Source organism: Psittacula echo, assembly GCF_963264785.1.
Source record: "Psittacula echo genome assembly, chromosome: 3".
Classification (NCBI taxonomy): Eukaryota; Metazoa; Chordata; class Aves; order Psittaciformes; family Psittacidae; genus Psittacula; species Psittacula echo.
The window spans coordinates 98308596-98322871 of record NC_137736.1 but is presented as its reverse complement, the minus strand read 5'-3'; the positions used below and the strand labels follow the sequence as shown (position 1 = coordinate 98322871).

Genomic DNA, 14276 nt, shown 5'->3' with positions numbered 1-14276 from the left:
CTATAAAGATCAGAGTGGAGCAGAATGTGTAATCTCTGATAATGAGGCTGAAAATGATACTGAAATACAAAAGAAGTCAGAGACTTATTATGACCATATTATGGAAGATGAACTATAAATAAGAGCATATCTAATTATTTCAAGAGAAAGATGCTGGATGGAATCTTTAATCAACTTTCTTAATAGGGAAGCGAGAGCTCTGCTGTTTTGTATGGCAAGCTATTTTAATACTGCTGTGTTTAAAACTGGGTGATTACAGTTACCAATAGCAATAAGATGTAGCTCCAGAGGGGAGTCCTAGTGGCTGCAAAAGTTTTTGTTTCTTATTTCTCCAACATTTTTGCTCTCTGAAGCCTCAAGTCCACAATTTCTGTCCTGCAGCTTGGTTTTGCTTTTCAGCTGGGTTTTCAATGTATGCCAACAATGGACTTCCTATGGAACTGAGAACAAAACATTTCAGCTTTCGGAGTAATTCTGGTATGTTTTTCTGCATCGTGCTAGTGGCAAAGGATTGTGCTCCTTCAACTTCTGGCATGGACAACTGAGGAATATAAAGCCTGATGGTGACAAGAGGTGAAAATTTCCTGTTCTCCACTATTTATCTCACCAGTTTCAGACTTAGCAATGGATATTCTTCCTGATGAGGAGAGCTCTGTGAACCCAACTACAAATTCCCTAATACAAATAAATCATGAGAGAAGACTCTACAGAAATGTTTATGGAGCTGGAGAGATTAACATATCACATCTCTTTAACTTGACTGTGGACTCTGAAAACCTAACCAATCTTTCTTGTGAAAGCAACATGAGTCCACCGTGCCACCCTTCCCTGTTTCAGCTTTCACAGAAAAACTGGCCAGCTTTGCTGACAGTGATAGTGATTGTTTTAACCATTGCTGGAAATATTCTTGTCATCATGGCTGTGTCACTGGAGAAAAAACTACAGAACGCCACTAACTATTTTCTAATGTCACTCGCAATAGCTGATATGCTGCTGGGTTTCCTTGTCATGCCTGTGTCAATGTTAACCATACTTTATGGTGAGTATTAGCTATGTAACCTACTGCATGTTTTGAGAAGCTTTAAACATTGCATGCACATGTTGTTATTACTTCATTCTCTTACAACAAAATATTGTAATCACTCCATACAAGTTGAAATATATGTAATTGGTTAATGGATGCAATAATAGGTGAAGTACTTGTATCTTTTCCTACTTTATATTTCTAGTTACAGGCATTTTAAACACAGTCCAGAACATTAATTTATTACTCAGATGTTCTCTCTATTCTTTTAGTTTTAACCCTGCCTCATAATTTTCAATATTCCTAATGAGAATGTAGGTTCCTGCCAGTTACTTTGCTCCACAAATATGCACAGAAGCACTAATAACTACCTTTAGATTCAAAGTAGGCAACCCCTTCAATTTGTTTTAATGAAGTAATACAAATGTAAATAATTCTCTTAACACCAGCATCCTGCTTAGACATCTACTTAGCAGCAAATGCTGGAATAAATATTGTAGGAGCTTAAAAAATGGATGGGAATTAATTCTGTCTAATTTTTAGTAACATTTACAACTGCAAAGCTATGATTTCTTAAGAGAAGTTATTTAAGAATTAAGTGAATAATGACTCACAGTTCATACCCTTGCAGGTGATTAATAGCAGATCTTCCTTCTCATTTTCACCAAAATTATTTGCAGCAGAGCTCACATAGAAAAAAGCAGCAGCTTATGTGTTCAGTGCCGATACTGCCAGGCTGTTATAATCCCTAAACTTCGAGAAATGAGTTTTTCCAGTGCCACAACTGAATTGCTACAGTTCAAGGAGAAGCCAGACAACGCCAGGAGGAAAGTGAGGTTGTTTACAAAGCTTTCTATTGCCTCACTATTTTGGGACTAACGGTCCACACAGGAGTTTGTGACTTGAGAGATTTCATCCAGAAAACTGGAAGTTTATTTCCCAGTTTCAGTATTTCTACACAGATTGCCCTCAGTAGCATTTGCAAACAGCATTTTGCATTGGTGATGCAAAATTGGTGTGATTTATTGTATGACTGATGCAATTATCTTTGGTGGGAAAAACAGCGTAAAACAGAGCTGCGGGAGCAGAAATTGTCCGATGTGTGAGATGAGCAAACCCGTTAAAATCCTGTGTGATTCCCTGCGACATGCAACAGGGACTCCTGCTGGCCAAGCTCTGTGCCGTGGAAAAGAGCCCTCAAAATCCGCGGCTCGGAAGTGATTCAGGTCGGGACACAGGATTTCCTGCACACAGTGAAGATGAAACCGTTGTGGAGGAATTCTGCTTTCCCCTCCTTTGCAATCACTAGTATGGAAGAGCAGCAAGCACCTGAAGCCGTAGGGGAGGAGGTGTATTGTCTTTGCTTTTTCCCTTTCAAGGTCAAGGAGAGGAGGTCTTTGCAGGGTAACTTGGGGTGAGAAATCATCTGGTGGTGCACACAGGTACCAGAAGAATCACCTCATCACAGTGCACCGTCAACCTCCAAGGACAACCAGCGATGCCACAGAGTGAAACCTCCCTTTACACAGGAGCATTTGCTCAACCTCAGCCACCCAACTTCAGCCAGGTCAGTTATGTTGACAGTCCTGAGCCCAAACTGGGGGTCTTTGCACATACCTTGCTCTGCTGAGGCACTTCCAAGGCTGTGGAACAAGCGTGCTCCACCACCCATTCTCCAGCCCCTTGAAGGGCAATTGTAACTGGTTTTCTCAGAAGAGAGATGATTTTCTTCTTGAAGAGCTTTACAGCTGTTGTGGGCAATTCCTGTTCAGCTGCCCAGCCACATCAGCCACATGCCTGTCCCAGCCTGCACCTTTTGGGCCAGGAAGAACGCTTCTCCATCCACTCAGCAGCAGCACCCTTTGCTGGAAAAACACACTCAGCAAGTGCTACCAAGGTGGATGTGCCCACAGAGCAGAAAACTCATAAAGATGAACAATAGTGCTGGTTCCCACCCCAAAACACATAGGCTGCTGGATGCCTGTTGCTCCTGCCTCAGAGGCTTGTCCCACATTGTGGAGCGGCAGCAACGGCATGGAGCAGCTGTCAGGATTATTGGCAGATGGTGCGTAACTCCTTGCTTGCAGTGGAAGGACCAGGCATTTCCGAGGGCTCCTGTCCACCCCAGTGCTGACCCCATATATGGTCTCAGCTGATGTGCTTTGGATAAAGCAGACAGTTGCTCCTCAGCAATTGCCCATGCCTACAGACTCTCCTCTCTTCTTTCCTCATAGAAGTTCCTTAGCCTTTCACTCAAAACAGTTTTCTTATACCTCCTGTTCCCAACAGAGCAGCAGCCCAGCCGTCCTGGTCAGCTTCGCTTGCTTGCCTCCTCACCTGAAAGGCCTTATGAGAAAACATTTCTCCTCTCCTGGTTGCTACTATCTCATTACATCAGGAAAAAAATCTTATCTCATCCTAGGGGCTACCTGCCCTCCATATCAGTGTCTCAATGTGAAAATGAACAGGTGCATAAGCATCACTTCCTTATCCGTTGGATGTTAACTGCCTCATATGAGCTCCTGGACTGCACAAGCTCCCATGGACAATATGAAATCATAGAACTTGCCCTGCCTACCCAATCTTTAAATTGCAGCCAGTTTTATTTTGTCTTGTTTCCCCCTGGATATGTTAAAGGGTGAATTTGACAGTGGCCAAAGCATGGCACAAGGCAGAGGTGCCCTGTGCCATGCTCCACATAATGTGTGCCACATAAAATCGGTGCTGTTTTATCCCTGCCCCATCCATGTTTAGAGCAAGGACAAGACATCTAGAAGGATATGACAAATTTGGTCCCAAAGGCCACTGAAGCAAAAGAACAGATGCACGTTGTCAAGTATAAAAATACTTTATCACTTTTCCCTGTGTAAACTGTCCTGTCCTGGCAGAGAGAAGACATGCCCCTGAAAGCCAGCCCCCACATAACACATTCCAGAGACCAGATTCCCCACTGAAAGATCAGAAAACAAGATAAAACATACCCATAAATATTGTATGGCTTGTGAAGGTCAGCTCATATTACAGCAGTCCAACAGCACCAAGAAATAGGTCTCAGTGCTTACTGAGACTAAATTTAATTAGGCACAGACCTAGCTCCTCTGCCTTTTCCTCCGTTCCTGCTGTTGCAGATCTTGTACTGCATCTCCAAAGGGGTCAGGCAGCCCCAAAAGTCCTAGTGTGTTCTCATAATACCAGGTTTGGCATTGCCCAATGCTGCACTGTCATGACAGCTTGAGTAATATACTCTAAATTAAATCACCACAAGATAAGGACACGCATAACTGTAAAACTTGCTCCAAGGAGAGTTCTTACCCATTCCCTGGACTAAAAGGGCCTTTGAATGAAGGTCCTGAAGGGCTTTGTTTAGCCTGAGTCTGCTCAGTACTGCTGCTAGCAACTTGTGTAGTGAATAGAGTGTGAGCTTCCACAGCTTTCCAAAAGCTCCAAGCTGGAAGAGGTTACGAGCAGTCAGAGGTACTGGCTCAGAATCACCAACAATCATCTGGATCCCTGAAGAGAAAGTCAAATGAGCAAACAACATTCAGTGAGGATAAATGCAAAAATACCAACTTAGGAAAATGATAGCAAACCAACTACTGCTGGGGAAATTTGCCCAGCCTTCAGGAATGCTGAACAGGATCATAAGCTAAGCATGCATCAGTAGTATGATATTTTTATACAAAAGGCACTCATCATTCCAGGTTTTGTAACTAAGAACATTCCCTGCGAGACCTGTGAAGCAATCTTGTATTTCACTTAGCAGCTGAGAGGCCTTAATACCGAGACCTGTTTTGGTCACTGAATGATAAGCAAGATATGGATAAATTAAATAGATTCCACAGCAGAGAAACAAGAAGCACAAAAGTTTTAAAAGCATTGTCTGTAAGCAAAAGATAAAGGAATTGGCTTTGCTTAGTCTGGATGAGTTAAAAACCCAAGCAACTAGGCAAGACATGATAGCCATCTTCCAATAGTTTCTGGAAAGGAGAGCCATCAATTATTCTTCATGGCTATTGGAAAGAACAAGGATAAGGGGGAGGCTTAATTTGCAGCTAAGAAGATAGAGGTTGGATATTGGTAAACATTAATGTGTTTGCTTTGGATTGCTCTCTCTGGAGGAGTCTATCAATATTCATTGATAGAGAGCATATCCTTATTTAAGTACATGGTAGTTGCCTAAAAACAGGCAAGATAAATAAATATCACTGGTATACAACAAAATACATTTCTTTCTTCAGCTGCCACTAAATCTAAGGTTTCAGGTTCAGAATTTAGGCAGCTGTGCATATCAGCAGGTTTTAATAATGCAGTAATGACATGGATAAAAAGTCCTAAAAACAAAATTTAGAACTTACAGAAGCAAAATTGCTTCTCTTTCCATAGATTTGCTGCCAGAGATGGTTAACTAGAACATCAAGCACTAGTGTTATGCAAATGGAATTAAAAAGAAACAAACTTACACTGCCTGTAGCCTGGAAAAGGAGGAGAGTTAATTCTAAAAGCTATGGAGTCAGAAGGTTGCAAGCAAATAAAAAAGGCTTCTTAAAACAGTGCCAGGCAGCTTCTATTGAACGCATCACTTACTACTATCTCTTCCTAGAGGGATACATGCAATAAGACATATGTGTCACAACAAAAGATGTATGCCATGTTCTTAGCTCATGTCAACTTTCTCTTGTCCAGGATACACATGGCCTCTGCCTACAAAGCTCTGTGCTGTCTGGATCTACTTGGACGTGCTTTTCTCCACTGCCTCCATCATGCACCTCTGTGCCATCTCACTGGATCGCTATATTGCCATTCGAAACCCCATCCATCACAGCCGGTTTAACTCAAGAACTAAGGCTTTTGCAAAAATAATTGCTGTTTGGACCATATCAGTTGGTAAGTGAGGCAATATTTCAGCATGTAATTGCAGATTTCTGGCCTTTGAGAGGATGTGACATATACGCTGCAATCTAAAACTGTATTCTTTGCCTGCAATATTTTGCGTGCCACAGCCTAAGTGCTGTAACGTAGTAATTATGCAATGGAAATCAACAACGGGACATGGAGGAGAATATATATTACTGATAGGACTACTGAGTTCAAGTTGTAAAGATGTGTTTATTTCCCATACTGATCATCGCCTTAACATCTAAAAAGAAAAAATTATCTCAACTTAAAAAAGTATTTTACTGTTTTATGTAAGTCGGTTGTTCCCAATTTCGCATGATTTGCTTAGAGATGTTTCTCACGGGCAGATCTTTTCTGCCTTTCATGGTGTGTATGATGGGGTATTTATAGATCCTGTTTAGGAGTCAATAGACACTCTGTGTAAACTGTAAATAAGAGGAGTTTCTCTGCAGGACAGTTCAGAGTTACAAACTAAAATAGGTGCTCTGGATGAGTCACTGGATAAATCTCTTTTTTGCACTAGCAAACCCAGAGGCTCAAAACTAGGCATAGGAATGTCGCTGTTTCATTCCCACGGTGACAACACCCTGGGTCCAGAGCAGTCTCACGGCACCAGGAATTTCCTGCCCCTCTCCCTCTCTCCCCTCTCCCCAGCACTGGCATCTCACTTATGCAGAAGTAGGAAAAAATCACTCTTTCGCTGAGTGTTGCCTGCAATGAAAGGTAATTAGCTTCTTCCCTGGCTAATACACATTATTTCAAGTGGTAACTGTAATCCATTACTGTTTTTCTAAGGGGAAAGAAAGGAGATGATGCCTAACACTTCGGCCTGAGTGCATCTCTGAATTGTCTCCTGGCCTTCCTCTTGATCCTGGCTCACAGGCTGAGAAAAAACAGTCTAAGATTTTTATGACTTAGAATAGCTGTATCTTCTGCTGCACAGCAAGAAATAGTGGGAGCTCTCTCACAACAAGAGGACAGTTATGCATCCTGTAAGACCTGGTGAGGTTCAGCAGGATCACATGTGGCCCTGGGGTACATTCAGCTGATCAGGTGTAGATGTCTAGCACAGGCCATGTGAACTCCACCCTAAAAATACCTATCTTTCAACTAAAAAGGAAGCCTAAAGCAACTCAGACATGGATGTCTTCATTTAGATTAGATGAATCATACCTTATAGGTCTACAGTCACATTTTCATCAATCCACTAGAAAACTCTGTCCAGTTTTTCCAATTTTGGACACTGCTAAGTGCAAGCATTTTCAGTGCATTCTCAATATAACATAAAAAGGGCAAGCATTCCTTTAATTTGTACAGACTGTGCTTTTCTGTATTTGTGTGTGGTGCCCGTGCTTAGTGTGTGTTGAACTACTGTTCTTTTTAAACACAAATAAATTCACAGAATGATCAGAATGACCATTCGAGGAACAAACCGGTGGTCCCTGCCACTCAGCATCTTTCCTCAGATAAGGGCTCACTGCTCGAGTATCTGAATTAGCCCACTATTAAAATGAATCCAGAAAAAAATATTTTTTAAGCCCTATTAGTTATAGCATGGATTATGTCCTGTAGCAGGAGGATTTAGTTCTTTGATATCTTGCTATTAAATTTCAGAAGTTAGGATATTCTTTGCAGTAGTAACTAATAACAACTTGCCTTTTGTAAAAATACTTTTTCTGCTCTCTGGAGAATTTTCTTATAACAGTGATCAGATGAACCACAGATGTTATTTGTTATCACTATGGCAAGTGATAGGAACATGGTCCCTATTTATATAACTCTGAAAAATACAGTTCCTTATTTTATTGAAAAGCATTGAAGTGTGCCATGACTTAAGAGGACAGAGCCCATCTCTACTGCAGCTGGATAAGGACACATGCAAGAGAACATCGGATCGGGAAAATAGGTGGGCTGATAGGGTAAACTCCATCTCATTCACACATCAACTGTCATCAAAACAGTGAGCAGGTTAAATAGACATAAATGAATGCAGATAAGCACACTGAGGTGTGCAGGAATGAAGTGGTGCTGGGCTGGTTTGCTAGTCCCATGGAAGCAAGGGGGATGGGGAGACAAGCTGAAGGAAGATGAGTTGGTTCTCAGCCTGGGAGCTGTGGCATGAAAGCAAATGTGATGTGCTCCAGAGAACAAATAGGGAAGCAAACGCACAGCAAGCTGTGAGGAAGCTGCTGAGATAGTCACAGCCAGGCTGAATTGAATTTGCACCATGGCATATTGCTATACTAATAAAATAAAGAAAAATGCCAGTATTACAAGGAACTTTGATAGACACCAGATCACCCATGCAACTTGCTGTCAGTCTTCAACCCTGTCCTGATCTCCTACCATCCAACTCGGAATAGGCAGGAAATGGTTTATGAAGAGTGAGGTGTTTTCTATGACATTTACAAATAGGAAATGCTTTCTGAGCTAAGAGGTGCTCTGTGTATCATTTACCAGTCTCCAGGCTCTCAATGCTATTTAGAGTGGCAGGGATATAAATTATTTAACTCTTTGCATTTTCCTATAGCTATAGCTGGCACAGGCAGAGCCAGTATCTGGCACAACACTCTCCGCAGCACACATTGTGGCTGCCATCTTATTGACAAATTCGGAGAGGGGAATTGTTTCTCAAGGTTTTGCCCTCCAGCATCAGTTAGATAGCCTTTGGCTTCCCCTTGCTCCTGCAGTCTGCAGCTGAGCTGGTACCCTGTGAACTGTCATGGTGTATGAGATGGAGGGTAAAAGGCAAGAGAAAGAAATGAAGGACATTATGTTGCCCTATGTAGAGGCTCATTTTACCAGGGGGAGAGGGGGGAACCTTCTGATCAGAGACCCTCAATAGCTCCCTCACTGTCAAAGTCCTTAGTCCATCCTCTTATATAGCCTCCTTCAATGATTGTTTTACCAGGCTGAATCCAAATCTATTTAGGCTCTGTGCAGCAGTATCCCATGCTGCCATGGTTTAATCCCAAATAGCAACTGAGTACCACACAGTTGCTCACCCACTCCCCTACCCCATCCCCATGGGATGGGGAGGAGAACTGGAAAAGGTAAAACCTGTTGATTGAGATAAGAGCAATTTAATATTTGAAATAAAGTTAATAAGAATAAGGATAAGAAAATAAGAATAAAGAGAGGAATAAAAATCAAACTAAAAAGCCAAGTGATGCACAATACAGTTGTTCACCACCCACTGACTAAAGTCCATCTCATCCCTGAGCAGTGATCGGCCCCTCATGGCCCTCGCCCCAGCAGCATGCCCAGGAAGCCAAGAAGGCCAACAGCATCCTGGCCTGTATCAGAAACATTGTGAGCAGCAGAGTCAGGGCAGTGATCATTCCCTTGTACTGGCACTGGTGAGGCCACACCTTGAATCCTGTGTGCAATTCTGGGCCCCTCGCTGCAAGAAAGACATTTGGGTGCTGGAGAGAATCCAGAGAAGGGCAACGAAGCTGGTGAAGGGTCTGGAGCACAAGTGTGATGAGGAATGGCTAAGGGAACTGGGGATGTTTGATCTGGAGAAGAGAAGGCTCAGGAGGGACCTTACCACCCTCTGCCACTACCTGAAAGGAGGATTGAGCTTGGAGGTGGCTGGTCTCTTCTCCCACATAACAAGCGACAGGAAAAGAGGAAACAGACTCAAACTGCAACGGGGGAGGTTTGGATATTAGGAAATTTATCTGAATTTTTATATTATTTTATTATAAATAAAATATAAAATAAAATATATAAATATAAATATTATTTTATTTTAATTTTATTTTATAATTTAGGAAATTATTTGGATATTAGGAAAAAATTCTTCACTGAGAGGGTGCTCAGGCATTGGAACAGGCTGCACAGGGCAGTGGTAGAGTTACTGTCCCTGGAAGTGTTCAAAAACCGTGTAGATGAGGCACTTAGTGACATGGTTTAGTGGTGGACTTGGCAGTCCTGAGGTAACAGTTTGGTTTGATGATCTTAAAGGTCTTTTCCAATCTATTTGATTCTATGATTCTAACTCCCCCCCTCTATTTATATATTGAGCATGATGTTCTATAGTATGGAATATCCCTTTGGCCCACTTGTGTCAGCTGTCCTGGCTGTGCTCCCTCCCGACTTCCTGTGCCCCTCCTCATTAGCAGAGCATGAGAGACTGAAAAGTCCTTGGTCAGAGTAAACACTACTTCGTAACAACTAAAACATGGTGTGTTAATCAGCATTATTCCCATATTAAATCCAAAACACAGCACTGTACCAGGTACCAAGAAGAAAATTATCCCAGATGAAACCGGGACATGTGCCCCGGTCATCTTTTACCTTTCTCTGAATCTTTTCTAGCGCTTCTACATATGCAGGTGGCCAGACCACAACATTCAGGAGATGGGCACACCATGAACTCATGTGGTGTGGTAATATTTTCTGCTTTGTTATAAATTCCCACTTTAAGAAATCCTACCCTTCTTCTGGTCTTTCAGATCATCCCTGCACACTGAGCTCAAGGATGCTCAGCTCAGTGACTCCAAAATCAAGGAATCATAGAATGATTTGGGTTGGAAGTGACCTTTAAAGACCACCTAGTTCCAATGACCTTGCAATGAGCAAGGAATCTTTCACTGGCTCAAGTTGCTCAAAGCCCCATTCAACATGATATAGAACATTTCCAATGACAGGGCATCCACAACTTCTCTGGGTGAACTGTGTCAACGTCTTACCACCCTCATTGAAAAAACTTTCTTCCTTCTGTTCAACCTAAATCTACCCTCTTTCAGTTTAAGATCATTTTCCCTTGTCCTGTCACTACAGGACTTGATAAAAATTCCCTCTCCATCTTTCTTATAAGCCCCCTTTATACATTGAAAGGCCACAGTAAACTCTCTCAGAGCCTTCTCTTCTCCAGACTGAACAACCCTCATTCTGTCAGCCTTTCTTCATAGGAGAGGTGTTCCAGGCCTCTGACAATTTTCATAGCACTCCTCTCTTTCCTGAGTAATGCCAAACAGTTTTGTATTCCTAAATAGGGTTACCCCCCCAAACACTGTACAATTTCATCTGCTACTTTGCTATCCATTAGCTGAGATTTATGAGGATCTCTGCAATTCTCTACAGCCAACAGCCATGTGTTTCCAGCACGTTTTATTCAGTGCTAGTGTCCATGCAAACAGGTCATGGATGAACTGAACAGCACTAATGAACACAGAGGGCTGTGGGACACTTCCTTCTACTGCCCCCACTGTAGAAACAAACTGTTTAATCTTACCCTTTGTTTTCTGTCTTTCACCCCTTTCTTTTACTTCAAGAGGATCTTTCCTCTTCTGCTATTGAGCTTAATTTCTTATAAAACAGTGTTGTCAGAGCTTTCTGGAAATCCAGGAACATTTTATCAGCTGGATTACCCTTACCCACCTGCTCACTGACTCCTGCAAATACTTCTAGCTGATTTATGGGACATGCAGAAGTTGTCTTAGTGTTTCCCAGTCTACCACGTCTCTTTCATTATGACTTTTCATTTACCTTAATTTACCTAAGTAATAATACTTTCATTCACTGAATTTGTAGTTTTCTTTTATTCACTAAATTCACAAATTTATTCAGTGAATTTGATCCAAAAAAAGTCAATTAGTGTTTTTTTTTTCTGTTGACTTCACTGACATATACAGTCATATATAGTATTTAAAAAACAGCATAAAAACCCCACAGATAATTTTATTTACTTCATTTCTGAAATACTGACTTTCTTAGTTTAAAAAAAAAAAAAAAACAAACCTTGTATTACAACATTTGTTTTTGCATTCACTGGAAGAAGAGCATTTAGCCAGCAGCCTTTCTTTCACCAGACCATGTAATGCCACAGGCAATTGGTTTAAAATGGATTCTAATTGCTGTAACAGATCCTAATCGTGTCTTTAATTCTTAAATCATCCAGTACCCAGAGTGGCTGGATAATTAGATTATTTGTAGCTGTTGAAGTCAAAAGCTCATTAAACTCTCAAAATTATTCCATTTGTTTTAAAGCACAGAGGTCGTTACTGAAAACAGGTGTAAAAAGCCTAAGCATTTCCCATTTCCTCTTCCTAGAAAAAATAAAGTTGAATTTTGAATAGTCTTTCATTGGAATTTATAGAAATTTATTCAACCTATGCTGAAAAATAAGGGTAAAGCACCTCTGAGTGCTAAGTCGGCCTGAGAAACTTCCTGCTCTGCAAGTGGCCAAGAATACACCATTCTCTCCTTTAAAAATCCTTGAAAGTGCCATATAAAAATATTATGAATGTTAAGCCCCTATACCTATTGTTCCTCAGTCCTTATTTTTCTCTATTCCTCTGTTAATGGTCTAAGTAATGTGAAGCTTGATGAAGCCCAAATCCTCTTAGCTGAGTTTTCTCTTCTGTTATCATTTCTCACTCAGCCTACACATCTGTTCACTGCCTTCAGGCAGTCTCTGCTCTCCCCAGTCACTAACTTAGGTTTATTCAGTATTTTTCATGCAGAAAAGAAGTCCAGGTGGAGCTGGATGAAGCTGGTGAAATACCTCCCACCACATAACTCTTTAAAATGCTGCTATTGCTTTTGAGGCTTCAGAAATTCAGAAATACTGCAGCACGTGAAGCAACATTCTTCAGAGTGCAGGATGTGAAAAGCTACCTCCAGGTGTACAAAACAAGCTCACTGCAACTGAGCCCTTGATAATTTGGCAGTGCGAAGCTTTATGGTGAAACAGAGGCTCACAGGCAGCCTGCAATTTCTCTGCATGACCTCTTCTTGTCCTGCAGAGCACAAAGGGCCAGGGAAGCAGTTGGGACTGCTAGAGTTCAACTGCCGTTGTCTCTGGATTGTGATTTATTGACAGCTCTGGCCTCCTTCAGCTCACTCCTCCTACTGCCAAGGCCAGCTTTCATTTGGAAGTCCCTTTACTGTTTTCAAAAGGCACAAATAGCCAAGGGGCAGCAGGTTGGGAATCCCTGCTCTGGATCCATCTCATCCTACATTTCTTTGAGAAGGCATAAGTATAATTTGCTAGTTCATTCAAGTCTAATTTAGGTATGGCTTGGCATAGGAAAAGACCACTTGTTATAACATAGAATATACTGCCAAAATACATAAAATTGCAATTAATTACACACAGCACTGTACTCCAACAATATAGATTCAAAGTTGAGCACCTAAATTTGGAAGTGCTGGAGCTAAACTTGAAATATCTGCAACACTACTCACATTACCATGTAGTCATTTGCTTCACTTCAATTTCTTGTTTTAAAAACTTGGCTTTGCATTCTTAGTGGTATTTATAATAATTTTCTTAGTTAACATTTCCTTTTTTTTTGTATCATACTTATGAAATCACCTCCCAGAGAGTGAACGAACTGTTTGCTCTTTCCAGCTGGGGGATTTCAAGGGCAAGCATTGTAGGTTTTGTGTTTGGGCAATCCCCTGGGACCTTTTCCATTTGTGGATGTTGATACCACCATAAAAATAAAATGCCATAACTGTGTTGTCAAAAACTGTGACACAACATATAGAGAAATTTTCACTAGCTATAACAAAAGGCCATGGAACAACAACTTCATAAAAGTATGAGAGCTTCCTCCCCATCTCACAGATGCAGGATCTTCATTGTTTTATTGTACAGAGACACAACGTATGAGGCTCAATAGTCAACAATTATGCCAGTACGAAGTTCATCGCCATACTAACACCACCGCCAGCAGCAACAACTAATGACTAAAGAAGCAATTAATGCATAGGTTGTCCAAGGGAAGTTAACATTCAGTGCTGTGACGCACATTTTTAAGTTGGCTAGCACATGTATTTTGGTTATGAAAGATTACTTAAGATGGTTCCAAGAAAGGGATATAAATATTATATTTACTTTCCTCACTGCTGCAAATTATTCCTGTATTTCCCATGTAACAGAATCCTCTGGCTGATCTGTTCTTCCCAGAAGAGTGAACACATTGTCATCCACCAGACCAACAGCTTACCACACATACCTCCTTCTCATAACTGTGAAGGTTAAAACAGCTTGCATTTTGAACTTGCATGTTGTTTTCATTACCTGACAAAGAGGTGTTATTAACTTTACACTCCCCTTTACAAAAAAATGCTTAAAGGAATAGTAATTATTGAACTGCTCTATAAATTCTCCAAATCTGGAAGCATGGACATAAAGAAACAACATTAAAAAATTCCATGAGGCCAGATTTCCAAACCAGAGACATTGAGCAACATGGCATACCTCTGGATGGGGAACAATACATTATAACAGTATGTATGTATTGTCAAATGAAGAATAATAATTGTGTATACATTTACCATTTCCTTTGTGTAATTACCTGATTATCAGAAGGAGATGAAGGTTTCGCCAATTAAAAAG

At 41.1% G+C, this 14276-nt stretch overlaps 1 protein-coding gene across 1 annotated transcript in view; it reads left to right on the top strand.

Annotated features, from left to right (window-relative positions):
- The first annotated feature begins 387 nt into the window (after positions 1-387).
- Positions 388-14276, top strand: part of HTR2A (5-hydroxytryptamine receptor 2A) — a 28269-nt gene continuing 14380 nt past the window's right edge. Inside the window, exons 1-2 of the mRNA XM_080612754.1 lie at positions 388-1039; positions 5708-5908. Coding sequence (XP_080468880.1) covers positions 625-1039; positions 5708-5908 — 616 coding nt within the window. The 5' untranslated portion in view covers positions 388-624. The remainder of the gene's footprint in view (positions 1040-5707; positions 5909-14276) is intronic.